Source organism: Hyperolius riggenbachi, chromosome 10 (assembly GCF_040937935.1).
Source record: "Hyperolius riggenbachi isolate aHypRig1 chromosome 10, aHypRig1.pri, whole genome shotgun sequence".
Taxonomy (NCBI): domain Eukaryota; kingdom Metazoa; phylum Chordata; class Amphibia; order Anura; family Hyperoliidae; genus Hyperolius; species Hyperolius riggenbachi.
Genome location: NC_090655.1, coordinates 234,856,565 through 234,880,667, shown reverse-complemented (window position 1 = coordinate 234,880,667; position 24,103 = coordinate 234,856,565). Strand labels below are relative to the sequence as shown.

The 24,103-nt window shown below is 43.7% G+C and overlaps 2 protein-coding genes across 4 annotated transcripts in view; one reads left to right on the top strand and one right to left on the bottom strand.

Annotated features, from left to right (window-relative positions):
* Positions 1-1,681: 1,681 nt before the first annotated feature.
* Positions 1,682-23,607, bottom strand: LOC137534849 (oocyte zinc finger protein XlCOF6-like). Its single transcript, XM_068256520.1, has 6 exons — positions 23,577-23,607; positions 6,992-7,085; positions 6,763-6,904; positions 6,550-6,647; positions 6,184-6,388; positions 1,682-3,582 (listed from the first exon to the last, which is right to left on the bottom strand). Exons 2-6 carry the CDS (start codon positions 7,022-7,024, stop codon positions 2,087-2,089), a joined length of 1,974 nt encoding a protein of 657 aa, XP_068112621.1. The 5' UTR covers positions 7,025-7,085; positions 23,577-23,607; the 3' UTR covers positions 1,682-2,086.
* A 95-nt stretch (positions 23,608-23,702) lies between these two features.
* The window catches only part of LOC137534846 (zinc finger protein 615-like), a 50,805-nt gene continuing 50,404 nt past the window's right edge, over positions 23,703-24,103 (top strand). For 2 of the 3 annotated variants that reach the window (XM_068256517.1, XM_068256516.1), the window contains exon 1: positions 23,703-23,747. The gene's annotated coding sequence lies outside the window, so the exon portion shown is untranslated. The remainder of the gene's footprint in view (positions 23,748-24,103) is intronic. The other variant, XM_068256515.1, reaches the window with a different exon arrangement.

The following is a 24,103-nucleotide window of genomic DNA, read 5'->3' as shown; positions in this document are numbered from 1 at the left end:
GGTGGAGACTGTAATGCAGTGATTAGCAGGCAGAGGTGGAGGCTGTAATGCAGAGATTAGAAAGCAGAGAATCCATCTGTGATTCCAGTATAAGGAGGCAGAGGATTTAATGCAGGGATTAGGATGCAGAAGTGGAGGGTGTAATGCAAGGATTAGGAAACAGAGGTGGAGATTGTAATGCATGGATTAGTAGTTAGAGGTGGGGATGTAATGCAGGTATTAGGAGGTAGGGGTGGTGGCTGTGATGCAAAGATTAGGAGGCAGAGGCGGTGATGCAGGGATTAGGATGCAGAGGTGGAGACTGTAATGCAGAGTTTAGGATGCAAAGGTGGAGGCTGTAATGCAGGGTTTAGCAGGCAGAGGTGGAGACTGGAATGCAGGAAATAGGAAGCAGAGCATCAGACTGTAATTCAGGGATTTGGACGCAAATGTGTAATGCAGGGATTAGGAGGCAGAGGCTGCAATGCAGTGATTAGGAGGTAGGAGTGGAAGCTGAAATACAGCAATTGGGAGGAAAAGGTGGAGGCTGTAACGCAGGGGTTAGGAGGCAGAGGTGAAGGCTGTAATCCAGGGATTAGGAGGCAGAGTTGGAGGATGTAATGCAGCTATTACGTGGCATAGTTGGAGGCTGTAATGCAGGGATTAGGAGGCATAAGTGGAGACTGTAATACAAGGATCAGGAAGCAGAGGTTGAGGTTGTAATTCAGGGATTAGAGGGAAGAGGTAAAGGCTGTAATACAGGTATTAGTAAGCAGAGTTAGAGGCTGTAATGCAGGGATTAAAAGAGGTGGGGGCTGTAATGCAGGGATTAAAAGAGGTGGGGGCTGTAATGCAGGGATTAAAAGAGGTGGGGGCTGTAATGCAGGGATTAGGAGGTAGAGGTTGTAATGCAGGGTATAGGAGGCAAAGGTGGAAGTTGCAAATGCAGGGATTAGGAGGCAAAGACTGAGGCTGTAATTTGGGGAATAAGCAGGTGGAGGCTGTAATGCAGGGATTAGGAGCAAGCAGTGGAGCCTGTAATGCAGGTACACGAAGGCAGAGATGGAGGCTATAATGCAGGTATTAGGATGAAGATGCTTTAATGCAGGGATTAGAAGGCAGAGGCTTTGATGAAGGAATTAGGAGGCAGAGGTGGAGGCTGTAATGCAGGGATTAGGAGGCAGAGGCTGCAATGCAGTGATTACGAGGCAGAGGTTGAGTCTGTAATGCAGGGATTAGGAGGCAGAGGCTATAATTCAAGGATTAGGAGGTATTGGTGGTGGCTGTGATGCAAGGATTAGGAGGCAGAGGCTGTAATGCATTGATTAGGAGGCAGATATGAAGGCTGTAGAGGCAGAGATGGAGGCTGTAATTCAAGGATTAGAAGATAGAAGTGCAGGCTGTATTGCAGGAATTAGGAGGCAAGGGTGGAGGCCTTTTGGGATTGCCTAAAGATGGAGGAGGGAAATATAACCTTTTGTAATTTTTGAAATTGATCATGCAAATTGTTTGTGCACGACAATCAGTATCCTGGAAGCTGTGCGCTAACAGTTTACTCTGCTCAGGAAAGGAAAACGTTACAAAATTATGTTTAGGAAGGTGGGAGGCGGGGGGGGGGGGGTGGAGAGAAAAAAAGAGTCAGTTCATAGTAACTGAGCCTGGTTGGAGTCACATCACAAATACAAAAGCAACAACAAAATATTTTGTAAAATGAATAACATTTTATTGTTCTTCAAATTATAGGCAGGATCTAACCAGGAGCAGTTTACAGAATATAAATTGTTAAACATGGTAAACGGTGTACACTGTGACTTCACGACAAAGACACAGGCCTGTAGAGGGACCATGTGATACCTGTGGGTGTGTCATAGATCTATATAATGTCTTAGTATAAATAAACATTCACAATGATCGCAATGGTGAAGCTTCTAAAATATGGCATAATGTAAAGGTAGAAAATGCTGATGTCTTGTATGGATACAGAGCGACTTATGGAATAGCATGGTGCAAGTAAACAAGCCACTTCCTCAGAGGTTCAACAGCTCCATTATAAAGAAATATCTGTGTAAATTTGGCAGTTATTAGTCAACACTAAATTCTTAAAGTGTCAACTATCCACTGTGTCTGTTGTCAAAGGTAAGTGCCTGGTGTCACCTGTGTGGGATCTCTGGTGCCTATGGAGTGCTTCTTTAACAATAAAACATTTTCCACACTCTGAGCAGGGAAAAGGGCGCTCTATGTGAATTTTCTGGTGTCGTAGGAGACTTCCTTCAACACTAAAACATTTCCCACACTCTGAACAGGGAAAAGGACGTTCACCCGTGTGAGTTCTACGATGAATAACAAGTAGATTGTTTTGTTTGTAGCACTTCCCACACTCTGAGCAAGAAAAAGGACGCTCACCTGTGTGAATTCTCTGATGCGTAGTAAGGCTCCCTTTCTGGCTGAAAGATTTCCCACACTCTAAACATAAAAAAGGGTGATCCCCTGTGTGACTTTTCTGGTGTTTTAGGAGGTTTACTTTAACACTGAAACATTTCCCACACTCTGAGCAAGAATAGGGACGCTCTCCTGTGTGGCTGTTCTGGTGTTCAAGGAGGTGTCCTTTTACACTGAAGCATTTCCCACATTCTGTACAGGGAAAAGGGTGTTCACCTGTGTGACTATTTTGATGTTGAAGGAGATTTCCTTTTTCGCTGAAACATTTCCCACACACTGAACAAGAAAAGGGACGTTCACCTGTGTGACTTCTCTGGTGTCTAAGGAGGGTTGCTTTTTGACTGAAACATTTCCCACAGTCTGAGCAGGAAAAAGGGCGCACACCTGTGTGACTTCTCTGGTGTTGAAGGAGGTCTCCTTTCACAGTGAAACATTTCCCACACTCTGAGCAAGAAAAAGGGCGCTCGCCTGTGTGAATTCTCTGGTGTCGAAGAAGGCTTCCTCTCAAAGTAAAACGTTTCTCACATTCTGAGCAGGAAAAAGGACGGTCACCTGTGTGACTTCTCTGATGACTAAGAAGGTGAACTTTGAAGATAAAACACTTCCCACACTCAGAGCAGGTAAAAGGACGCACACCTATGTGATTTTTCTGGTGGTGCGCAAGGTCTGCCTTTGTATAATATGACTTCTCGCACTCAGAACAACTATATGGCTTCATACCAGAATGAATTTTTTGGTGTCTAACAAGGTCTGATTTATATCTAAAAGATTTCCCACACTCTGAACACTGAAAAGATGGTGCCTGTAAATGCATTTTTCGGTGCAAGTAGAATGTTGATCTACTTTTAAAAAATTTGTTGCATTCAACACAGGAAAATTTCCGGATGTCTCCGTGTGTGGCATGATGTGATGAATCAGAAGATGCCTCCTTTAGATTAGGCGGATTTGTTGCTGTATTGACTTTGTGACATGGCACATTGATGTTGGGCCTGAGGGATACTGATTTATTATCAGACTCCTCACCACTAGAGGGACCTGTTCCTCCAACTGAACTATGGCATTTCTGGTGGCTGTTTCCAGTAAATGTGACACCATTATCTTCTGCAGGATCATCTGGATGTGACATACAATGTCCCTCCGAGGTGTTTCCAGCATCATGTCCATCTGGTGGGGGAAAGAATTTATTATTTCAAATATGTCTAATTTCCATAGGAAACATATATGATGGAGGCAGTAATCAGCTATGGAAATCATGGTACTATGACGCTATACTGAGGAATGGAGATGGGCCTTTCATATGGTGTACAGTATCTCCTCCTCATTTGTTGGTACTATGATGTTATACTGCGTAATGGAGATGGACCTTTCATATGGTGTACAGTGTCTCCTCCCCATTTGTTGGTGCTATGATGTTATACTGAGGAATGGAGATGGGCCTCTCATATGGTGTACAGTATCTCCTCCTCATGTGTTGTTACTATGATGTTATACTGAGCGAGGAATGGAGATGGACCATTCATATGGTGTACCGTATCTCCTCCTCATGTGTTGTTACTATGATGTTATACTGAGTGAGGAATGGAGATGGGCCTTTCATATGGTGTACAGTATCTCCTCCTCATTTGTTGGTGCTATGATGTTATACTGAGGAATGGAGATGGGTCTGTCATATGGTGTACAGTATCTCCTCCTCATTTGTTGGTACTATGATGTTATACTGAGGAATGGAGGTGGGCCTGTCATATGGTGTACAGTATCTCCTCCTCATTTGCTGGTACTATGATGCCATACTGAGGACTTGAGATGGGCCTTTCATATGGTGTACAGTATCTCCTCCTCATTTATTGGTACTATGATGTTATACTGAGGAATGGAGATGGGTCTGTCATATGGTGTACAGTATCTCCTCCTCATGTGTTGTTGCTAAGATGTTATACCGAGCAGGGCTGTGGAGTCGGTCCAAAAATCCACCGACTCCGACTCCTCAGTTTAGGATTCCACCGACTCCGACTCCTCTAATTTGCATATTACAATTTTGTTGATTAAAAGTATGTAACATGAAATTCGTCTCTTAACTGCCAACGCTTAGGAATTTTACAAGACAACTGAAGTGAGAAGGATATGTAGACTACTATATTTATTCCCTTTAGACTAAAACTAGTCCTTGGTAAGAGTACTTGTAAAAGGTACAAACCGGAACAAAGAACATCTATCAGGCCATAGGCAATGTAAGTGTGGGAACATGTAAGAATGATGTGCAGGTACTCTGCAGGGGAATGAGGAGACTGTAAACAGACAACACCTCTGTGTTCAATGTGCACAACATTCTCAGTGGATTCCCTGCAGCTCTGTGGGGAGTGCATATGTAATGTATAGTACTACTGTGTAACAAAGTAAACCTGAGACAGATGAAATTAAAGTTTTATACATACCTGGGGCTTCCTCCAGCCGCCTTCAGGATAATCAGTCCCTCGTTGTCCTCCTCCACCACCCGGATCTTCTGCTATGAGTCCAGGTACTTGAGCCAGTCAGGCGTAGTGCGCATGCACACACTCCGCCTCCAGGAGCATACTACACCTGTGCAGCACTATTGCGCAGGTGCAGAATGTTCCTGGCTGTGGAAGCGGCATGAGGCCGGACAGCGCTGACTGGCTGAATTACCAGGACTCATAGCAGAAGATCCGGGTGGTGGAGGACAGCGAGGGACTGATTAGCCTGAAGGGGGCTGGAGGAAGCCCCAGGTATGTATAAAACTTTACTTTTCATCCGTCTCAGTTACCCTTTAATTTGTAGTCACCAAACCAAATTTTAATAACATATCACATTATTTGATTTCATCAGCAAAGGGAGTGCATACATTTGCATAAATCAGCATCAATGCAGAATTATTTCCATCTCGTTGACCATCTCTATTAGTGACACAGCTACACATCAGGCTTTATACTTACAGCATAGATGTTATTTAGTATATATAAGAGATTCCTGTGTACACATCATATATACAGTCACAATCTGATATGTATATCTGACCTTAAAAATACGGGGACTGCTTTATTGAAGCAGCACAAGTAACTCATTTTGATTGGTTTATTTCATTTTTGTGGACTAAGCACAGCTATTACTGTGTATATATACTGTATATATACATTATTTTTAATGACTATTATCTGAGAAATAGAACATTTCATCATATTTTCTATTTTAATTACAGTTACAAATTCATTAGGAGTCAGAGTCGGTGCATTTTTTCCCGACTCCAGGCACCCAAAATTGCCCGACTCCACGACTCCGACTCCACGACTCCGACTCCACAGCCCTGATACCGAGGAATGGATATGGGCCTTTCATATGGTGTACAGTATCTCCTCCTCATGTGTTGGTGCTATGATGTTATACTGAGGAATGGAGATGGGCCTTTCATATGGTGTACAGTATCTCCTCCTCATTTGTTGGTACTATGATGTTATACTGAGGAATGGAGATGGACCTTTTATATGGTGACCATAACTTATTGGCATCATTGCAAAGCTTATGATAGATCAGAGAATGATACTTCATAGCTTGAAATTTACAATCACATTGCTTATTTGTCGTGATCCTACTTCATTGAAACAATAATTGAGCCTCTCTCACTTTTGCTGAGAAGACCTAACTAAAGGGCAACCTCTGGGCAGACAGTATTCTAAATTACCCAACTTCTTTTAACATTACTAAAAACTAAAAAAAAAAAGTACTTGTACAAGTTAAACAGGAGCATATACACACTTAATAGTTTACCAGGGTGGATATCTTCTGAATATTTATTCTCTTCTTCCTCTTTAACTATTTTCATTATGTCACTCTCTTCCATAGACTGATGATCTTCCCTCACATACGCCTCTTCTTCGTCCTCTTTAATTGTCCCCATCGTGTCACCCTCCTCCATAGACTGCTGATCACCCATCACATATGTACCTTCTTCTTTAAACTCCTGTTCAATTCAAGCCAAATTTGATAATAATGAAATAATAATTTGATAATAATGAAATCTACATTTTAAAAAGTGAGTGTAACAAACAGTTTACAACAGAAGAATATGATGTAGTTCAGTTTGGGATCTCCTCTGAGTTCCTGTCCCCCAGTACCACCTACCTGATAATGGTGGGGGGTGGTGTGATCTACCTGTGGACAATCCCGGGAATAAAGAGGACCTGTACATCCTTCTGCTGGTTTTCTGTTACTTGATCCATCTGTAGGAAACACACACACTGACAGTGTCTCTATGTGATTATCAGATGATGCGGGAATGTAAGTAGACCCCCCATACTGCTTTCTTCTTTACATACAATTAATGTCTCCTCTTACCCAGTAATGTGGTGGGTGGCTGATTCTCCATCATGGTGTCCTTTTGTCCTTCTGCATCCTGATAATTCTCTATTTCTACTTCTTCCTCCTCATCTTTTATCTCTTCTTTAATGATAATATTGAGATCAGTCATATTTGTTCCCTGAAAGTAGAAAGATGAAATAATAACAAGGCAGGCAATGTATAGATCATAACATAAACATCATGGATTCTCCCTAGAATCTTCTACCTGATGACGGGGAGGGATCTTCAGATCTTTCATCACAGTGTTCCTTTTCCTGATCCTTCTGTCATCCCAGGTGTCTCTACTCCTCCTCCTCCTCCTGCAGTGCAGGGAGTTTGGCAACATGAGACAAAATGCAGGGAACAGGGAGTACAAACATTTAGAATGATTAGGTAAGTAAAATGCACTTTAAGATATTCCGGACCAGCTTAGTTGAAATCTGTGTCCTGCAGGTGGCTGTGCAGCTCTGACAGGACGTAGAGTTCAACTATTCGCAGCCGTGCACTCACGCAGTCCTCGCTGTTCGTGCCGCTGTTCGTGCCGCTGTTCCGTTTGCTGCACTCACTCTCTCTGCAGTCTAAGTGACAGTAGGAGTCGGGTGATTTTTGTACCAACTCCACAGCCCTGACAAGTATTAAACTAAGGAGTCGGAGTCGAGGAGTCGGAGTGGGTACCTGGAGTCAGAGTCGGTGGTTTCATAAACTGAGAAGTCGGATGATTTTGGTACCGACTCCACAGCCCTGGTGACAGCAGAGCTTCTGCATTTTGCTTAAAGTGGATCCGAGGTGAACTTTCACTCATTGCATAATTGTGTTCCTTTCCTATTGTTTATAGGGCATTCCTCAAGCCAAATACTTTGTTGTTTTTGTTTTAATACTTAAATTCCCTATAAACTAAATAAACCATGCCCACGGGTTTTCAGAGAGCCTTGGCAGTAGCAAGGGCTCATGGGAGCTCAGTCTGGGCAGGAGGAGGAGGAGGTGTTACTAGCCATTGATTTCAGAGGCAGAGGGGAGGAGGGAGGAGGGGGGGTTATGTTTTTTTTTCACAGGCTTAGTGATCAAGATACAGATAAGCCTGCCTCTGTGTAATGTTTACAAACAACATGGCTGCTGTCATTGTATCACAGAAAGAAATAATCATTTTCTATTAAAGCTGTTTGCAGCTAGATTTGCTGTGTAAACTATCTAAACTTTGGATAAGATAAATAGACAATTACTTGTTATAGTTAGTTTTTCATCTCGGATCTGCTTTAAGCGGACCCAAACCAAACATTTTTTAAGTTCAAAATATTTAGTTGCACCACTCTGACACATACAAAGATGAATAAACACTCCTTCAAGCCTATGAACATTTCAGTGCATGCTTTTCGTCCTTCTCTTTTCATAACTAGGGTTATACAGGTGGCAGCCATTACTTCTGAGATTAGTAGGAGGTTTTAGATCATGGCTGTGTTTGTCATCAGCTACCCTCCCTCACAGGGGCGTCTTCTATGTGAAATCTCACACAAGCTGAGATCACCTCCCCTGTGACATCATCAGTAGCAGCCTGTTTTTTGTTTTGTTTTTTACCTCCTCCACCAGTCTGGCGGATTCTGGCCTGGCAATATGAAAGGAAGGGATGGGGTTCCTCCAATAAATGTAACATATTTTAGATTTGTCATCATGCAGCTGAAAAAAGGCTGCTATTTATTATTATAATTTAGAAAATAGATTTTATTTCTGAAATCTTGTATTTTTAATTTGGGTCCACTTTAGGAGACAATTTCATTGGCTCCTGACCCGTTGATTAAATGTGAGCCAATCACATTAATCACAGCTCACAATAGGGAAGGGACGGCGCTGGTTCTTAAGGGGTCAGAGCGGTCTGATCCCAAAAGGGTTAAAGCCTCCCAATTTTCTAAACACAATGTGGTGGAGTAGTTATTGGATGGGAAATATTATTTATCTAAGATCTGCTACCATCGCTGTAGAGGGATATTACACTCAGAGGTCCATGGCTTCATGAGTGAGGTGAAAGGAGATGATGTCTATCAATAAGGGAATGGAGTTTACAGAACTGCAATGGAGGGAAAGCACCAGTTATAATAACTTCAATCACACTCTAGCTAAATGCTTTAATTCCATCCAAATACCTAAAGTGTTTGTTTCTGGTACATCTTAAAGGTTCATCATGCCACCTACTGCCTTATTATCTACACATACCTTCTACCACCTTCACACCTCAACATGCCTGACAAATCCTGTTCTACATACAGGTATTTATAAAACAGTAAACATCTGCTTATATACTGTGCACTTACTAACCATTCACCAGCCATTACTATGCCCTGATATGACCCAGATCATAGCGGTAGTGATCATCTTCAAATATCAGGAGATGCTGCTGTATTTTACATGGAAGCTATTTCTTTAAAGGGAACCTGAGGTGAGAGGCATATGGAGGCTGCCATATTTATTTCCTTGTAAACAATGCCAGTTTCCTAGCAGCCCTGTTAATCTTCTGGCATAAGCTGTGTCTTGAGTCAAAACCTTGGAACAGGCATATCGCTAATCCAGTAAAACTGAGTCAGCTGAGTCAGAGTACCTGGTCTGGAGCATGCTTGTTTAGGGTCTATGGCTAAAAGTATTAGAGTCACAGGATCAGAAGGACTGACAGGAAACTGGTATTGCTTAAAGTGGTCTAAAACTCCAACATGGCATTCAATAAAAATTTGTTTTCCTACTTTTTATTACTCGTACAGTTATCATATTTGCTTTTGTGCATAAGTAGTATTGTCTGTTTACAAGTTTCCAAAGTGTAGTTTATCTTGCCCTGAAACCTGCCATTGCATTTTTTTCAAACTGTTTTTTATTATATATTAACATCTTCTAATTAGTAGTTCTGAGCTGTTTGTGTGCTTGAAGCAAAGAGAGCTTCACAGAAAGCTCCTTTTCACTTGTTACACTGTGTTTACACACATGTATCAACATTGGAATGCAAACAAAGATACTGTTATCTTCAGTTTGGATGCGGATTTGAAGCTGAATAGCAGGACAAAGTGCTTTGTTTAACCATTTCAGTGATGTTCTGCTAAACAAAATTCTGGGATAGTAGCTTTCAAGCTGTGAGGAATCTTTTAGAGCAAAGTAGATATGCTGGCTTTCAGACCACTTTAAAAGGAAATAAATATGGCAGCCTCCATATCCCTTACACCTTGTGTAACCTTTAAACAATGCACATTGCCTGACTGTTCTGCTGACCCTCTGCCTCTAATATTTAAAGCCATAGACCCTGAACCAGCATGCAGATCAGATGTCTATGACAAACCTGACAAGTTTAGCTGCATGCTTGTTTCAGGTGTGTGATTTAGACTCTCCTGAGCAGAAAGATCAGCAGGATAGCCAGGCAACTGGTATTGTTTAAAAGGAAATAAATATGGCAGCCTCCATAGGTCTCACACCTCGGTGCTGCCACCTCTGATAATCGCACAAATGAAATATGAAGGTTTTTACGCAATTATGATGCCGTTATAAATTATACTATTATATTCTGTGGTTGTTTTTTTTGTTTTTTGTTTTTACACAAGTACTTAAAGAGAATCTGTATTGTTAAACTCGCACAAAAGTAAACATACCAGTGCGTTAGGGGACATCTCCTATTACCCTCTGTCACAATTTCGCCACTCCTCGCCGCATTAAAAGTGGTTAAAAACAGTTTTAAAAAGTTTGTTTATAAACAAACAAAATGGCCACCAAAACTGTAAGTAGGTTGGTGTACAGTATGTCCACACATAGAAAATACATTCAAACACAAGCAGGCTGTATACACCCTTCCTTTTGAATCTCAAGAGATCATTTGTGTGTTTCTTTCCCCCTGCAGCTATCTTCCACTGAAGTGTCAGGCTGTTTCTTCCTGCAGAGTGCAGACAGCTCTGCCTGTATGTAATTCCTCAGTATGTGAAAGCCCAGCCAGCTCAGAGGAGTATGTATCCAGCTTGTAAAAGATAATCGAGCAGAGAGAAGCTGCACTAATCTAAATAACACACAGCTGTGTGCAGAGAGGGGCCTGGAGGGGTGAGATGCATCACAGAACCACAACACTGAAGAACTTGTCAGCCTTCCAGACACAGGCTGACAAGTCTGACAAGAGAGAGATAAGTTGATTTATTACAGAGATGGTGATAGTAGAACGTGCTGCAGTAAACCAGAACACATTAGAATAGCTTTTGGAACTTGTAGGATGATAAAAAACAGGATGCAATTTTTGTTACGGAGTCTCTTTAAAACATATTGTACATTTTTTTATTATCTGTCCTTTATTGAAGCATTCGCTATTCCTTACAGTACATATTGGTCCATCGACCAGCACTGGCACTGTATTTCCGCCACAAAAAAGTCTAGTGTCAGGTAGGATAGATGTAGAAGTTAATTCATCACAAAACTTGATCGATTTCACGGACTGCAGCTCAGTGCCTCCCAAGGTTGCAGAGACCCAGTGGGAAACACTATCCGTAAGTACCGAAATGCAGGCTAAAACTGAACACCTGGACCCTCGCCGATGGACTTCGCCAAACCTTTTCGGTTGTTGCCAAAGATAATGTCTCCGCACCCTCAGGCAGCACTGAGCTGCTGTCCATGGACTAGATCAGCGGTTCATTTTGTGACAAATCAGTTGCTATCCCACCTGCTACAGGACTTTTCTGCAGGGAAATACACAACCAGCACTGGTTGACGGACTAATACACAAGAACCCTTATTTCATTTTTTTAGATTAACCAAACTTTTTTAACCACTTTAGTACCAGCAGTCTCTGGACTCTTAAGGACCAGAGACTGCTGGTACAAAAAATGGGGCTCACCGACGTTATGCAACACAAACTCGTCGCTCTCACCCTTTGCTCCACTCACCCATCACTGAAGCTCACTCGCCCTACCATCGCTATGACTGCAGAGCTCCATGGGCCAGCCAGGAGCTGATTTCATTGGCTCCTGACCCTGTGATCACTGTGAGCCCTGACCGGTGTTCCAACATTTTAGCATACCCGACAAAATAGCATACAAATGCTACTGGGCATGTGCAAAGTCATGCAGGTCATACATTAACCCCATAATGCCCATCAGCAGCATTAACCTTTGTAACCCCAGTTAGCTGCCTGGGTGCTGATGTGCAATCTCCACTATCCAAGTGGACATATAGTGAGAATAAAAAGGAGCTCTGCTGTCATAGCGATGACAGGGCAAGTGGGTGGCAGCGACAGGAGAGCGGTGCCATCAGTGGTAGCATGTGGCGCAAGATCGGAATCTACACCCTGGCAGGGATAACAGCTCCCAAACAGGGTGTAGATTTCAATCAGCATGATCCAAAAGCGGATTTTCTTTTTTAAATGCTTTGTATCTCTGACATTTGAAATTAAATTGTATTTTTTAATTCATTTTTACATAGTAACTGTTTCCAGCAAAGCACTCCCCGAGAAGAACTGGCATCATATTCCTGTGTACAGCTAAAAGTCAGCAATACTACATGCACTGGCATCAAGTCATAAGTAATAATTCATCTGATCTGAACACTGTAAAAGCAAAGCCAACATGTAATAAGTGATTCTAGTGCAGCTGTGCATCCCCATTAAACCACTATTACTTCTCACAATGCCTGATCCATTCAGTCCAGTTTTTATAAATGTATAGGTGATGTATACGGTGTTTGTAGCAGCAGGTGTTAGTGAGGTATCCTTAATCATAATAAATATGAAAGAATATCTTACAATTTACTCAGGTGCCAGTCGTAGCAATGTCTCCTCTGCACTTCCTTGTAATTCACTTCCCACTTCCTGAGTGAGCATTACATCACTTCCTGTCTGCCCCTCCTCCTCCTTTACCTCATTGAACTCCTTCACCAGTGTTTTTCACAGGATAGGAAGAATGCACTATGCAGTGTGCACTCCTGGCTGAAACAAAAATGACTGATAAAGTTACATTGGGAATCCCTCTGAAGAAGATGAAGCACATCTGAAATGTTCTTTGATTAAGGAAAAAAGGATAACAAATGTTAACATAGCTCTACTGTGCCTCTTTGGGTGGGACAATCCCTCTTTGGGAACCAAATCCCTCTGTCCCACTTTCTTCCGTATTTGTCTCTGTGCTAATATTTGTATTTTTCTACTGAAAACTGTATTTAATTGACTCTAAACTTTATTCCAGTCAACTAAATTAATATATTTCTTATTTTCAAATGTTAGAATTAAGAAAAACTAATGATTATAGAAAGGACCAGTGTGGTTTGAATGATTAAACATCATCTTTTGTTTCTGAATTCTATGTAATATGCATGGTGAGGGAGTGGTTAGAGGTGTGGCAAGAGCATATCTTAAAGAAAACCTGTACTGAAAAAATGTTCCCCTGGGGGGTACTCACCTCAGTAGGGGGAAGCCTCTGGACCCTATCGAGGCTTCCCCCGTCCTCCTGTGTCCCACGGCGGTCTCGCTGCAGCCCCCGGATCGCACAGGCGACAAATCCGACAGCCTGTGCAATATTTACCTTTCCAGGCTCCAGCGGGGGTGCTGTTGCGGCTCTTCTGACGGAGATATGCAAAAATAGCCGATCTCCGTCGGGTCCGCTCTACTGCGCAGTAGAGCGGAACGACGGAGATCGGCTATTTTTGCCTATCTCCGTTAGAAGAGCGGATACTGTGCCTGCGCTGGAGCCAAAAGGTAAATATTTACATCGCCGCCGCTCTGGGAGGATTTTCTCCGCCGCCGTGGGGCTGAGGAGGAAGGGGGAAGCCTCAATAGGATCCGGAGGCTTCCCCCACCCGAGGTGAGTACCCCCCAGGGGAGTTTTTTTTCATTACAGATTTTCTTTAAAGTGTCCATCTTTCTTATCTCAAAAAGTTGGGAGGTAACTGTTAAGAACTCTTGCACAGGACAGAAGGAAAACAGAGAGAAATTTACCCTGTATGTATTTAGAGAGTTTAGCCTGTCTAATTCTCCCTCATCCGTGTCTAATCACAAGTTGTAATTGGATCTCTCCCCATGTCAGCTGGCTGCCACGGAAGATAAGCTCATTTGAAAGCACAGGATGTTAACAATATGTCTGCTTCCATGAAACCAGAAAGTAGAAACACTGGAGATTTATTTTAGGATTTGTATCAGCTGTAACAACAAAATGTTTTTCTTTAAAGGTTATTATGCTGTTGCATGTCATTTAGAACAGAGACAAAGTTCTGAGTTCAGTTCCGCTTTAATGTATACCAACCCTTTTGGTGACAGTCTCTTTCAGCCAGTGGCAAAACAATAGCCCCCTCCTGCATAATAGTGCAGGGAGCAGTGTAATACTTACCTGCTCCCTGCCCTGAGTTGGGTCTTTTCTGTTCTTCACCGGAAGAAAAATTACATGGGACCTTCATGATCCCCCCCCCCCCTGGGTTCCCCCCCCACACACACACTTCATAAGCGGCATTAGGTAGTTCCTGTTGTTTCTGACACCCCATCAGATAGCATTGAGTGTTACCCTGGGGTTCCAGAGCCAACTAGCAGGCCCGACCAGGTTTCCTAGCAAAGTGAAACTCCTAACTTATCCAACCAGAGCAGTACCAGGTCTCCAGCTGGGAGATATCCTCTTGTTAAGAGTTGACCAGCCAAGGCCAGATTTCTACTCTTTTCACTCCCATGACAACTTTCTTGTGGCTCAACTTCAATGTGCAGCAACACCCCTCCCCTTCATGTACAGCCCCCTCTTCCATGTGTCACATCCATGTAAAGCACCCCTTCTCTTTCATGTAAAGTTGGCCAGCTGTTCTCCTTCTCCAAGTGCTGTTCCTCATTTGCAACCTCCTCTATCATATGCAGCAACCTCCTCTACCATATGCAGCAACCTCCTCTTCCATACGCAGCAACCTCCTCTTCCATACGCAGCAACCTCCTCTTCCATACGCAGCAACCTCCTCTTCCATATGCAGAAACCTCCTCTACCATATGCAGCAACCTCCTCTTCCATATGCAGCAACCTCCTCTTCCATATGCAGCAACCTCCTCTACCATATGCAGCAACCTCCTCTTCCATACGCAGCAACCTCCTCTTCCATATGCAGAAACCTCCTCTACCATATGCAGCAACCTCCTGTTCCATATGCAGCAACCTCCTCTACCATATGCAGCAACCTCCTCTTCCATATGCAGCAACCTCCTCTTCCATATGCAGCAACCTCCTCTTCTATATGCAGCTACCTCCTCTTCCATATACAGCAACCTCCTCTTCCATATGCAGAAACCTCCTCTTCCATATGCAGCAACCTCCTCTTCCATATGCAGCTACCTCCTCTTCCATATGCAGCAACCTCCTCTTCCATATGCAGCAACCTCCTCTTCCATATGCAGCAACCTCCTCTTCCATATGCAGCAACCTCCTCTTCCATATGCAGAAACCTCCTCTACCATATGCAGCAACCTTCTCTTCCATACGCAGCAACCTCCTCTTCCATATGCAGAAACCTCCTCTTCCATATGCAGCTACCTCCTCTTCCATATGCAGAAACCTCCTCTTCCATATGCAGCAACCTCCTCTTCCATATGCAGCAACCTCCTCTTCCATATGCAGCTACCTCCTCTTCCATATGCAGCAACCTCCTCTTCCATATGCAGAAACCTCCTCTTCCATATGCAGAAACCTCCTCTTCCATATGCAGAAACCTCCTCTTCCATATGCAGAAACCTCCTCTTCCATATGCAGAAACCTCCTCTTCCATATGCAGCAACCTCCTCTTCCATATGCAGCAACCTCCTCTTCCATATGCAGCAACCTCCTCTACCATATGCAGCAACCTCCTCTTCCATACGCAGAAACCTCCTCTACCATATGCAGCAACCTCCTCTACCATATGCAGCAACCTCCTCTACCATATGCAGCAACCTCCTCTTCCATATGCAGCTACCTCCTCTTCCATATGCAGAAACCTCCTCTACCATATGCAGCAACCTCCTCTTCCATATGCAGCAACCTCCTCTTCCATATAATACAATACAATAATACAATAACATTTCTATAGCGCTTTTCTCCCATAGGACTCAAAGCGCTTAGGCTCTCTCAGATTCAGTAATTAGTAGGATGAAGTATTCACACAACAAAAGTTATATTTCTGCAAATGCCAAACTGAACAGGTGGGTTTTCAGTCTGGATTTAAACACGTCCAGGGATGGGGCTGTCCTGATCTGTTGAGGTAAGGAGTTCCAAAACGTAGGGGCAGCATGACAGAAGGCTCTGGGACCAAAAGTTTCCAAGTGGACTCTGGGTATGACTAGATTATTAGAACCTGTGGATCTGAGAATGTGGGGATTGCTACGCAGCTGTAACATATCTTTCATGTATCCAGGGCCTAGATTATTCAGGGATTTAAATGTCAGTAGGCCGATCTTGAATAGGACCCTCCATTCTATAGGTAGCCAGTGAAGGGAATGCAGGACTGGCATTATGTGGCAGTGACGGGGTTGGTTGGTTAGCAGTCTGGCAGCAGTATTCTGTATCAGCTGTAGGCGGTACAAGACCTTTTTTGGAAGGCCAGTGTAGAGAGCATTATTATTATTATTATTTAGTATTTATATAGCGCCAACATATTACGCAGCGCTGTACAGTATATATATATATATATTGTCACTAACTGTCCCTCAAAGGAGCTCACAATCTAATCCCTACCATTGCCATATGTCTATATTATGAAGTGTAAGTACTGTAGTCTAGGGACAATTTTAGAGGGAGCCAATTAACTTGTCTGTATGTTTTTGGAATGTGGGAGGAAACCGGAGTGCCCGGAGGAAACCTACGCAGACACGGAGAGAACATACAAACTCTTTGCAGATAGTGCCCTGGCTGGGTTTTGAACCAGGGACCCAGCGCTGCAAGGCGAGAGAGCTAACCACTACGCCACCGTGCTGCCCTTGCATTGCAGTGCAGTAGTCCAGTCGGGATGTGATGAAGGCGTGGACTAAGGTTGGCAGATCTTCTGGGGGTATGAGGTGCTTGATTTTTGCAATGTTCTTCAGGTGAAAATAGGATGATTTCACCACAGCAGAGATTTGAGTTCTGAAGTTTAAATCCCCATCAATTAGAACTCCCAGGCTACGCACATGATCAGAGCTGCGTAGATCCGTGCCTCCTATTCCCAGTGGTGAAGACTGCAAGTTAAGTTGTTTTGATATCATGCTCTGCCCTCCAATCAGAAGGACTTCAGTTTTGTCTGCATTTAGTTGCAGCCAGTTGTCATTCATCCATTGCTGTAGTTCACGTAAGCAGACGTTTATAGTTAGAGTTGGGTCTGTCACACCAGGCTTGAAGGAAAGATATAGTTGGGTGTCGTCTGCATAGCAGTGGTATGTCAGACCATGTTTTTGGATTAGTTTTCCCAACGGTAGCATGTAAATCGTGAAAAGCAGGGGAGAGAGGATTGAGCCCTGGGGCACCCCATACTTAAGTGTTACAGGGGTGGACAGGAAGGGCCCCATAGACACTTTGTGGGTTCTGCCACTCAAGAAGGATTGGAACCACTGAAGTACTATGCCATCAATGCCGCAGTATTCCTGTAGCCTGTTTATCAAGATGTCATGGTCAACTGTGTCAAAGGCTGCAGAAAGGTCTAGCAGTATGAGGATCGAGCACTCTCCTCTGTCTCTTGCCATGAGCAGGTGGTTGCATATTTGGATGAGGGCAGTTTCAGTGCTGTGGTGTTTCCTGAAGCCAGACTGGAATGGGTCATAACTGTTATTTTGTAGGATTCTGGCTTCTAGCTGGAGGTATACAGCTTTTTCAATTAGCTTGCCCAGAAAGGGGAGGTTAGAGACAGGTCTGTAGCTGGTCATTGCATCTGGGTCCAGGGAGGGTTTTTGGAGGAGAGGCCTGATGATTGCTTCCTTCAGTAAAGCAGGAAATATCCCTGATTGTAAGGAACAGTTAACAATTTTGAGGAATACCGGTACGAACAGGTCGGGGCAGTTCAACATGAACTGTGTTGGGCCAGGATCCAGGTCACAGGTAGTTAGGCGGACGTGAAGGAGGATGCTTGATGTGACTTCTTCATCAATTTCTTTGAAGTTTGACCAAGGTGTTACGTTGTCTCTGCTAATGGTCTTCGGCGCTATATTAGGCTCAGATGCTGTAAGTTGGATGGCGGACCTTATAGTGGAGACTTTGTCTGTGAAGAAATGGGCAAATTGGTCACAGAGGTCCTTTGAAGACTCGATATTAAGTTTTTGACATGCTGGGTTGCAGAGTTTTTCCACTGTGCGGAATAGTTGGGCTGGTTTGTTAACTGCATTTGCAATCTCTTGTGATAGAAAAGATGATTTTTTTCCCGTGATTACCTTTTGGTAGCTCTTCAAGTGGAAGATTAAGGCATGTTTGTCTTCTGGGGACTGAGATTTGCGCCACAGCCTCTCAATTTTTTGGCCTTGTCTTTTCAGCTCTTTTATAGCGTTATCAAACCACTGTGCATGATGGTGTGGAGTAAGATATTTGGTGCGCAGAGGAGCAATGGTCTCAAAGGTGGAGGACACACATTTGTTGTATTTAAACACCAGAGTATCAGGGTCCAAGCTGGAGTCAGTCAATTCATCAAAGCTAAGGTCATCTCGGATATGTTGAGGTGTTAGCCCTTTTAAGCGGCGATATTTTATTTGATTCTTGACCTGGCGTTTGACGGCTGGTATTGAGAGGGAGAAGTGGATAGTGTGATGGTCTGACCAGGCAACAGGATTAATTTCCACATTGGCTATTGACAGCCCAGTATGGAATATAAGGTCCAGAGTGTGACCTTTCCTGTGAGTAGCAGAGCTGATTGATTGGAGGAAGCCCAGTTCATGTAAGGCACGAGGTAGCTCTTTTCCAAATTGTGAAGAGGAGTCGTCCACCCATGTATTGAAATCTCCAAGAACAATCCATCTGGGGTGTTCCAGTGTTAGGTTGCATAGGAGGTCTACAAGTTCCTCAAGGAAGTCTGAGTATTTTTCTGGTGGGCGGTAGATCAGCAATATGTTAATGTTTTCCTCAGCTGAAAGTTGCACCCCCAAGCATTCAAACGAGTTGGTAGGACCTACAGTAAGTGGTCTGATTTTCAAAGCTGATCTAAAGCAAAGTGCAACCCCTCCTCCCCTGCGTTCTTTCCTGTTGCAGTATATCACGGAATAGTTTGTTGGCACAGCTGCCTCCAGGGTGAGGCCAACAGGTTCAGAAAGCCAGGTTTCAGTCAGGCAGGCCAGATCAGAAGACTCTATTAGATCATGTATGATTGCTGTTTTGTTGTTTATTGATCTGACGTTGCAGAGGACAGCCTTGATGAGGCTACCCTGGGAGCTGAGGTCTGAGTTTGAGGACTCCAGGAGGGAACAGTCTCCAGATGTGTGGCTGTCATCTCTGCTGGATTGTGCTGGAGCTATTAGGGTTGTTGGCTGAGTCTGGGTGTACACTCTAGATTTTGTCACAGAGTTATTTTGGTTCTGCAGTGAATAACGTCTTTTCCCACGTCCCCTGGATCCTCTCTTTGTCTTTCTGTAGATTCCAACAGACTTAAGTAGAATTATTGTTGATTTGTCAATTGGATATATATTTCTTGGTTGCAGCTACCTCCTCTTCCATATGCAGAAACCTCCTCTTCCATATGCAGAAACCTCCTCTTCCATATGCAGCAACCTCCTCTTCCATATGCAGCTACCTCCTCTTCCATATGCAGCAACCTCCTCTTCCATATGCAGCAACCTCCTCTTCCATATGCAGCAACCTCCTCTTCCATATGCAGCAACCTCCTATACCATATGCAGCAACCTCCTCTTCCATATGCAGCAACCTCCTCTTCCATATGCAGCAACCTCCTCTTCCATATGCAGCAACCTCCTCTTCCATATGCAGCAACCTCCTCTTCCATATGCAGCTACCTCCTCTTCCATATGCAGCTACCTCCTCTTCCATATGCAGCTCCTCTTCCATATGCAGCAACCTCCTCTTCCATATGCAGCAACCTCCTCTTCCATATGCAGCAACCTCCTCTTCCATATGCAGTTACCCTCTTGGACAACAGCTGCCCTTATGGTGCCCATACACAGTACAATAAAAACATTTGAATTTCCCATTTATTCGACCAAAACAATTGAATCGAAAATATATTTTTGTTGGTCAAGAAAACTATTATCCTCATTTTTCAATAAAAATTCTATCGGGCATGTTGGAAAAATATTTTTGATCTAATGGAATGATCAAATGAAATTATCTAGTCTAAAAAAAGTCTGGCCTTTTCATAAATAGCTGTAAACTGCTGTATTCATAAATATGTCAGTCTCATAATGAGAGTATTATAAAAATAATCCTCGTAATGTTTGTATTTTCTGATATTTGGTTTGGGACAAACAGTAGGGTTGCAACCAGGAGATGATTTCTTATCTTTATACAGAAGGAGACACCGAGAGCCCAATATAGTGTCATAGGTACTGGCAAAGAGAATTCTGAAAGTAAGTCGGAATATACTCACAAACCTGGGTTGCCTCCAAGTTAACCACTGTAAATGCAAGTGGGGGTATTAGACCTGTCCCCACTCAGCATTAAGAAGTCGCTCTCTGTAGATCAGGAGAAGAAGGGGGTATGTGAACCCTCCACCACGGGTGGACTCGATTGTGATATACAGCAAATTGAGGCGCCAAAAGGAGAAAATACTGTACACTAAAAGTCTTAAAATTTACCGAAGTAAATTTATTGACATACTTCAAAACAAAGTTGCAACTCGTTTCGCAGGTTTATCCCTGCTTCATCAGGCAATAAACAAGGGGTATATGGCAGTAAAAGGTCAGGATTTTGCTCAGCGCCTCTGTCCTGACCTTTTATTGCCTGATGAAGCGGGGTTAAACCTGTGAAACGCGTCACAACTTTGTTTTGGATTATGTCAATAAATGTACGTCTGTTTTGAAAATGACAGTTCTTGTGTCTGCTTCTGGGAGGTAAGTCCACCACTGCCTCCATAGCAATTTTATGATTTTTTTTGTGTATTTTATCCTTTTGGCGCCTCTGTTTGCCTTATATCTTATCTTTACATTATTAATTGTTTATCTAGTAGCAAGGTTTTCATGTTATGTTCTGTTACTTTTTTTTTCTGTATAACTTAATGTAAAAAGCTCACACAGCATGAATAAGCACTAGGTTTGGTGTAATACAGGGGTCTCAAACTCAATTTACCTGGGGGCCGCAGGAGGCAAAGTGACTCACAAAATCCCGTCAAGCCTCCCCCCCTCCCCCCCGTCCCTTGCATTAATTTTTATTTCAAAATCAAAATCGCCCTGAAGCGAACTATTTTACCTTATAGTTCGCTTCAGTGCTCCCATTACAAGTAATCCGCCGTGTCCCCACCGCAAAACGAGGGCTGCAGAGCCCCCAAATCGCCCGGGGGGCAATCCGCCGGCATTTCCTGGAAGGGGCAGAGCTTTCAGCTTCAGCTCTGCCCCTCCTGACGTCAATCGCGGCGCATCGCCGCCTCTCCCTGTGAAGGAAGAGTGAGAGGGGCGGGCAGAGGCGGCGATGCGCCGCGATTGACGTCAGGAAATGCCGGCGGATTGCCCCCCGGGCGATTTGGGGGCTCTGCAGCCCTAGTTTAGCGGCGGGGATGTGGCGGATTACTTGGGAGCACTGAAGCGAACTATAAGGAAGCTTTTGCCGGCGAGGGCCACAAAATATTGCATCGAGGGCCGCAAATGGCCCGCGGGCCGCGAGTTTGAGACCCCTGGTGTAATACAAAGACTGTCACCAGACTTTGTTACACCCTGCCCCTGTCTCAGAAGGCAAAGGAATCCACAGTGAATACAAGCATGTGTGATCCAATTGTCTTGTCACTTTAAAGCGGACCCAAACCAAACATTTTTTTAATAAAAAATATTTAGTTGCACCACTCTGACACATACAAAGATAAATAAACACTCATTCAAGCCTATGAGCATGTCAGTGCATGCTATTCACCCTTCTCTTTTCATAGCTAGGATTATACTGGGGGCAGCCATTAGCAATTCCTCCATTGCCGGACACCATCTACTCCACCAGTTTGCCGGGAAAATGCCGGCAATTTGAAAGGAAGGGAGGGGTTCCTCCAATAAATGTAAAATATTTGATATTTCTCATCATGCAGCTGAAAAAAGGCTGCTATTTATTATTATAATTTAGAAAATAGATTTTATTTCTGAAATCTTGTATTTTTAATTTGGGTCCACTTTAAATATGCTATGGGGGCTGATGCACAAAGAGTAGGTGAATGGTAATTTTACCCATACTTTTAGCACCACATGTGCTACCGAGATAACACATGCATTACTATGGTACTTATCTTTTGTGCATCAGGTCCTATATGACTTTTGCCAATAACCTTTTATCTTACCTCAATGATCCACATACAGTATTACTCTTCCAAACTTAATGTCAGAATTTAAAATCTACCAGCCAATTTTAAAATACATTTAGTAACCATCTAACCTGAAATGAGAGGTGTATGGAGGCTGCCATATTTATTATTAATTTGGTAGTCCTGCTGATCCTCTGCCTCTAACACGTTCAGCCATAGCCCCTGAACAAGCATATCCCGATCAGATGTTTCTGACAAGGATAGCTGCACGCTTGTTTCACGCGCGTGATTCAGACACTACTGATGCAGCACTGCCTGGCAACTGCCTTGTTTAAAAGAAAATAAATATGGTAGCCTCCATATACAAGACAAGACATAGAACATTTATATTGCGCTTTTCTCCTGGTGGACTCAAAGCACCAGAGTTGCAGCCACTAGGACGCGCTCTATAAGCAGTAGCAGTGTTGGGGAGTCTTGCCCAAGGTCTCCTACTGAGTAGGTGCTGGAATACTGAACAGGAAGAGCCAAAATTCAAACTCTGGTCTGCTGTGTCAGAGGCAGAACCTTTAGGCCCCGTTCACACTTGCGGTTCTCTGCCAAACGGACCGGATGACCTGACCGGATCCGGATCGGAACCGTACGGTTCTGATCCGGATCCGATCAGTTTGCATCAGGATGCGATCCGGATCCGTTTGGCAAAAGATAGTAGAAAAGGAATAAAAATGTTGGGGTCTGGGAGGTCAGCAGAAGGTGGACCTGTGGAATCAGGCCCTCCGCTGTTTAGCACTCACCTCCACCTCCGACATACTGCCAACATCTCCAGCATGTTTAAAATCACTGCTGCTCCACTCCAAAATGCTTGCCCATGTGTCCCCATCCAAAATCGCCGCTTCAATACGCATAGGAAGTGGGGTAGAACATCCGGATTTTTAGCCAGCGTGTTGTGCGCTCTCCGGTTCTCATTGGTTTGTATTGGCCGGATGGTGCAGTCCGGCTCCGCTCTGGATACGGCTGCCGGAGGAGCCGGACCAAAAAATAGCGCATGTTGGGTCTTATGCCGGAGTCCGGTTCCGGTCCGGACGAAACGGACGCATGTGAACGGACGCATAGGCTTTCATTGCTATGCCGTGCGTCCGTTCCGTCCGATCTGCAAGCGGTCCGGCTCCGGCACGGCGATTCCGGACGGCGACCGCTAATGTGAACCGGGCCTTAACTAGTACACTATCCAGCCACTTTATACCTCTCACTTCCGATTCCCTTTAACCTATGACAAGCTCCCTGAAACATGACAGCTTTCAGGTTTTGTAATAAACCAAGCACTCTCTCTATTGCAACATGCATGAGGAATAAGATTACTCCTGGCCCTAGTGGGAGAGAAGAGGAGGAATAGAGAGATGGTGGTCGAGGAGGAGGGCAGGAGCAAAATAAAAGAAATGTAACTTAAATAGTCATTTTATTTTTCACAAATGCAAGGCAGATACCTTATACCTTGTAGAATGAAAATCAGACGTGAAAGCGTTTAGAGAAGATCATAGAAAGAGGGGAGGGACAGACAGAGGAAGTGATGTAATGTAGATACAGGAAGTGGAACTAGAGCTAGGAGGAAGTAGAAAGGAGACATTGCCGAGACTGGCAGCAGAGGAGATAGTGAGGTACTAATTTCATATTTATTTTTAATTATATCCCAGGACGACTTGCTAATAGACACAACTGATTGAGATTACACACACAAGTACTGCATATTGGTATATTATTTATTGGTATAATAATGTGTACATCACCATGTGATAGCATTCAGCCACACTGCACCGGTGTTCCAACTAACTAGCATACATTGACAAAACAGCATACATTTAAAGTGATATACCCCTTGTATTTAAAACAATACCAGTTTCCTGGCAGTCCTGCTGATCTATTTGGCTGCAGTAGTGTTTGAATAACATCAGAAACAAGCATGCAGACAATCCTGTCAGATCTGACTATAATGTCAGAAACACCTGATCTGCTG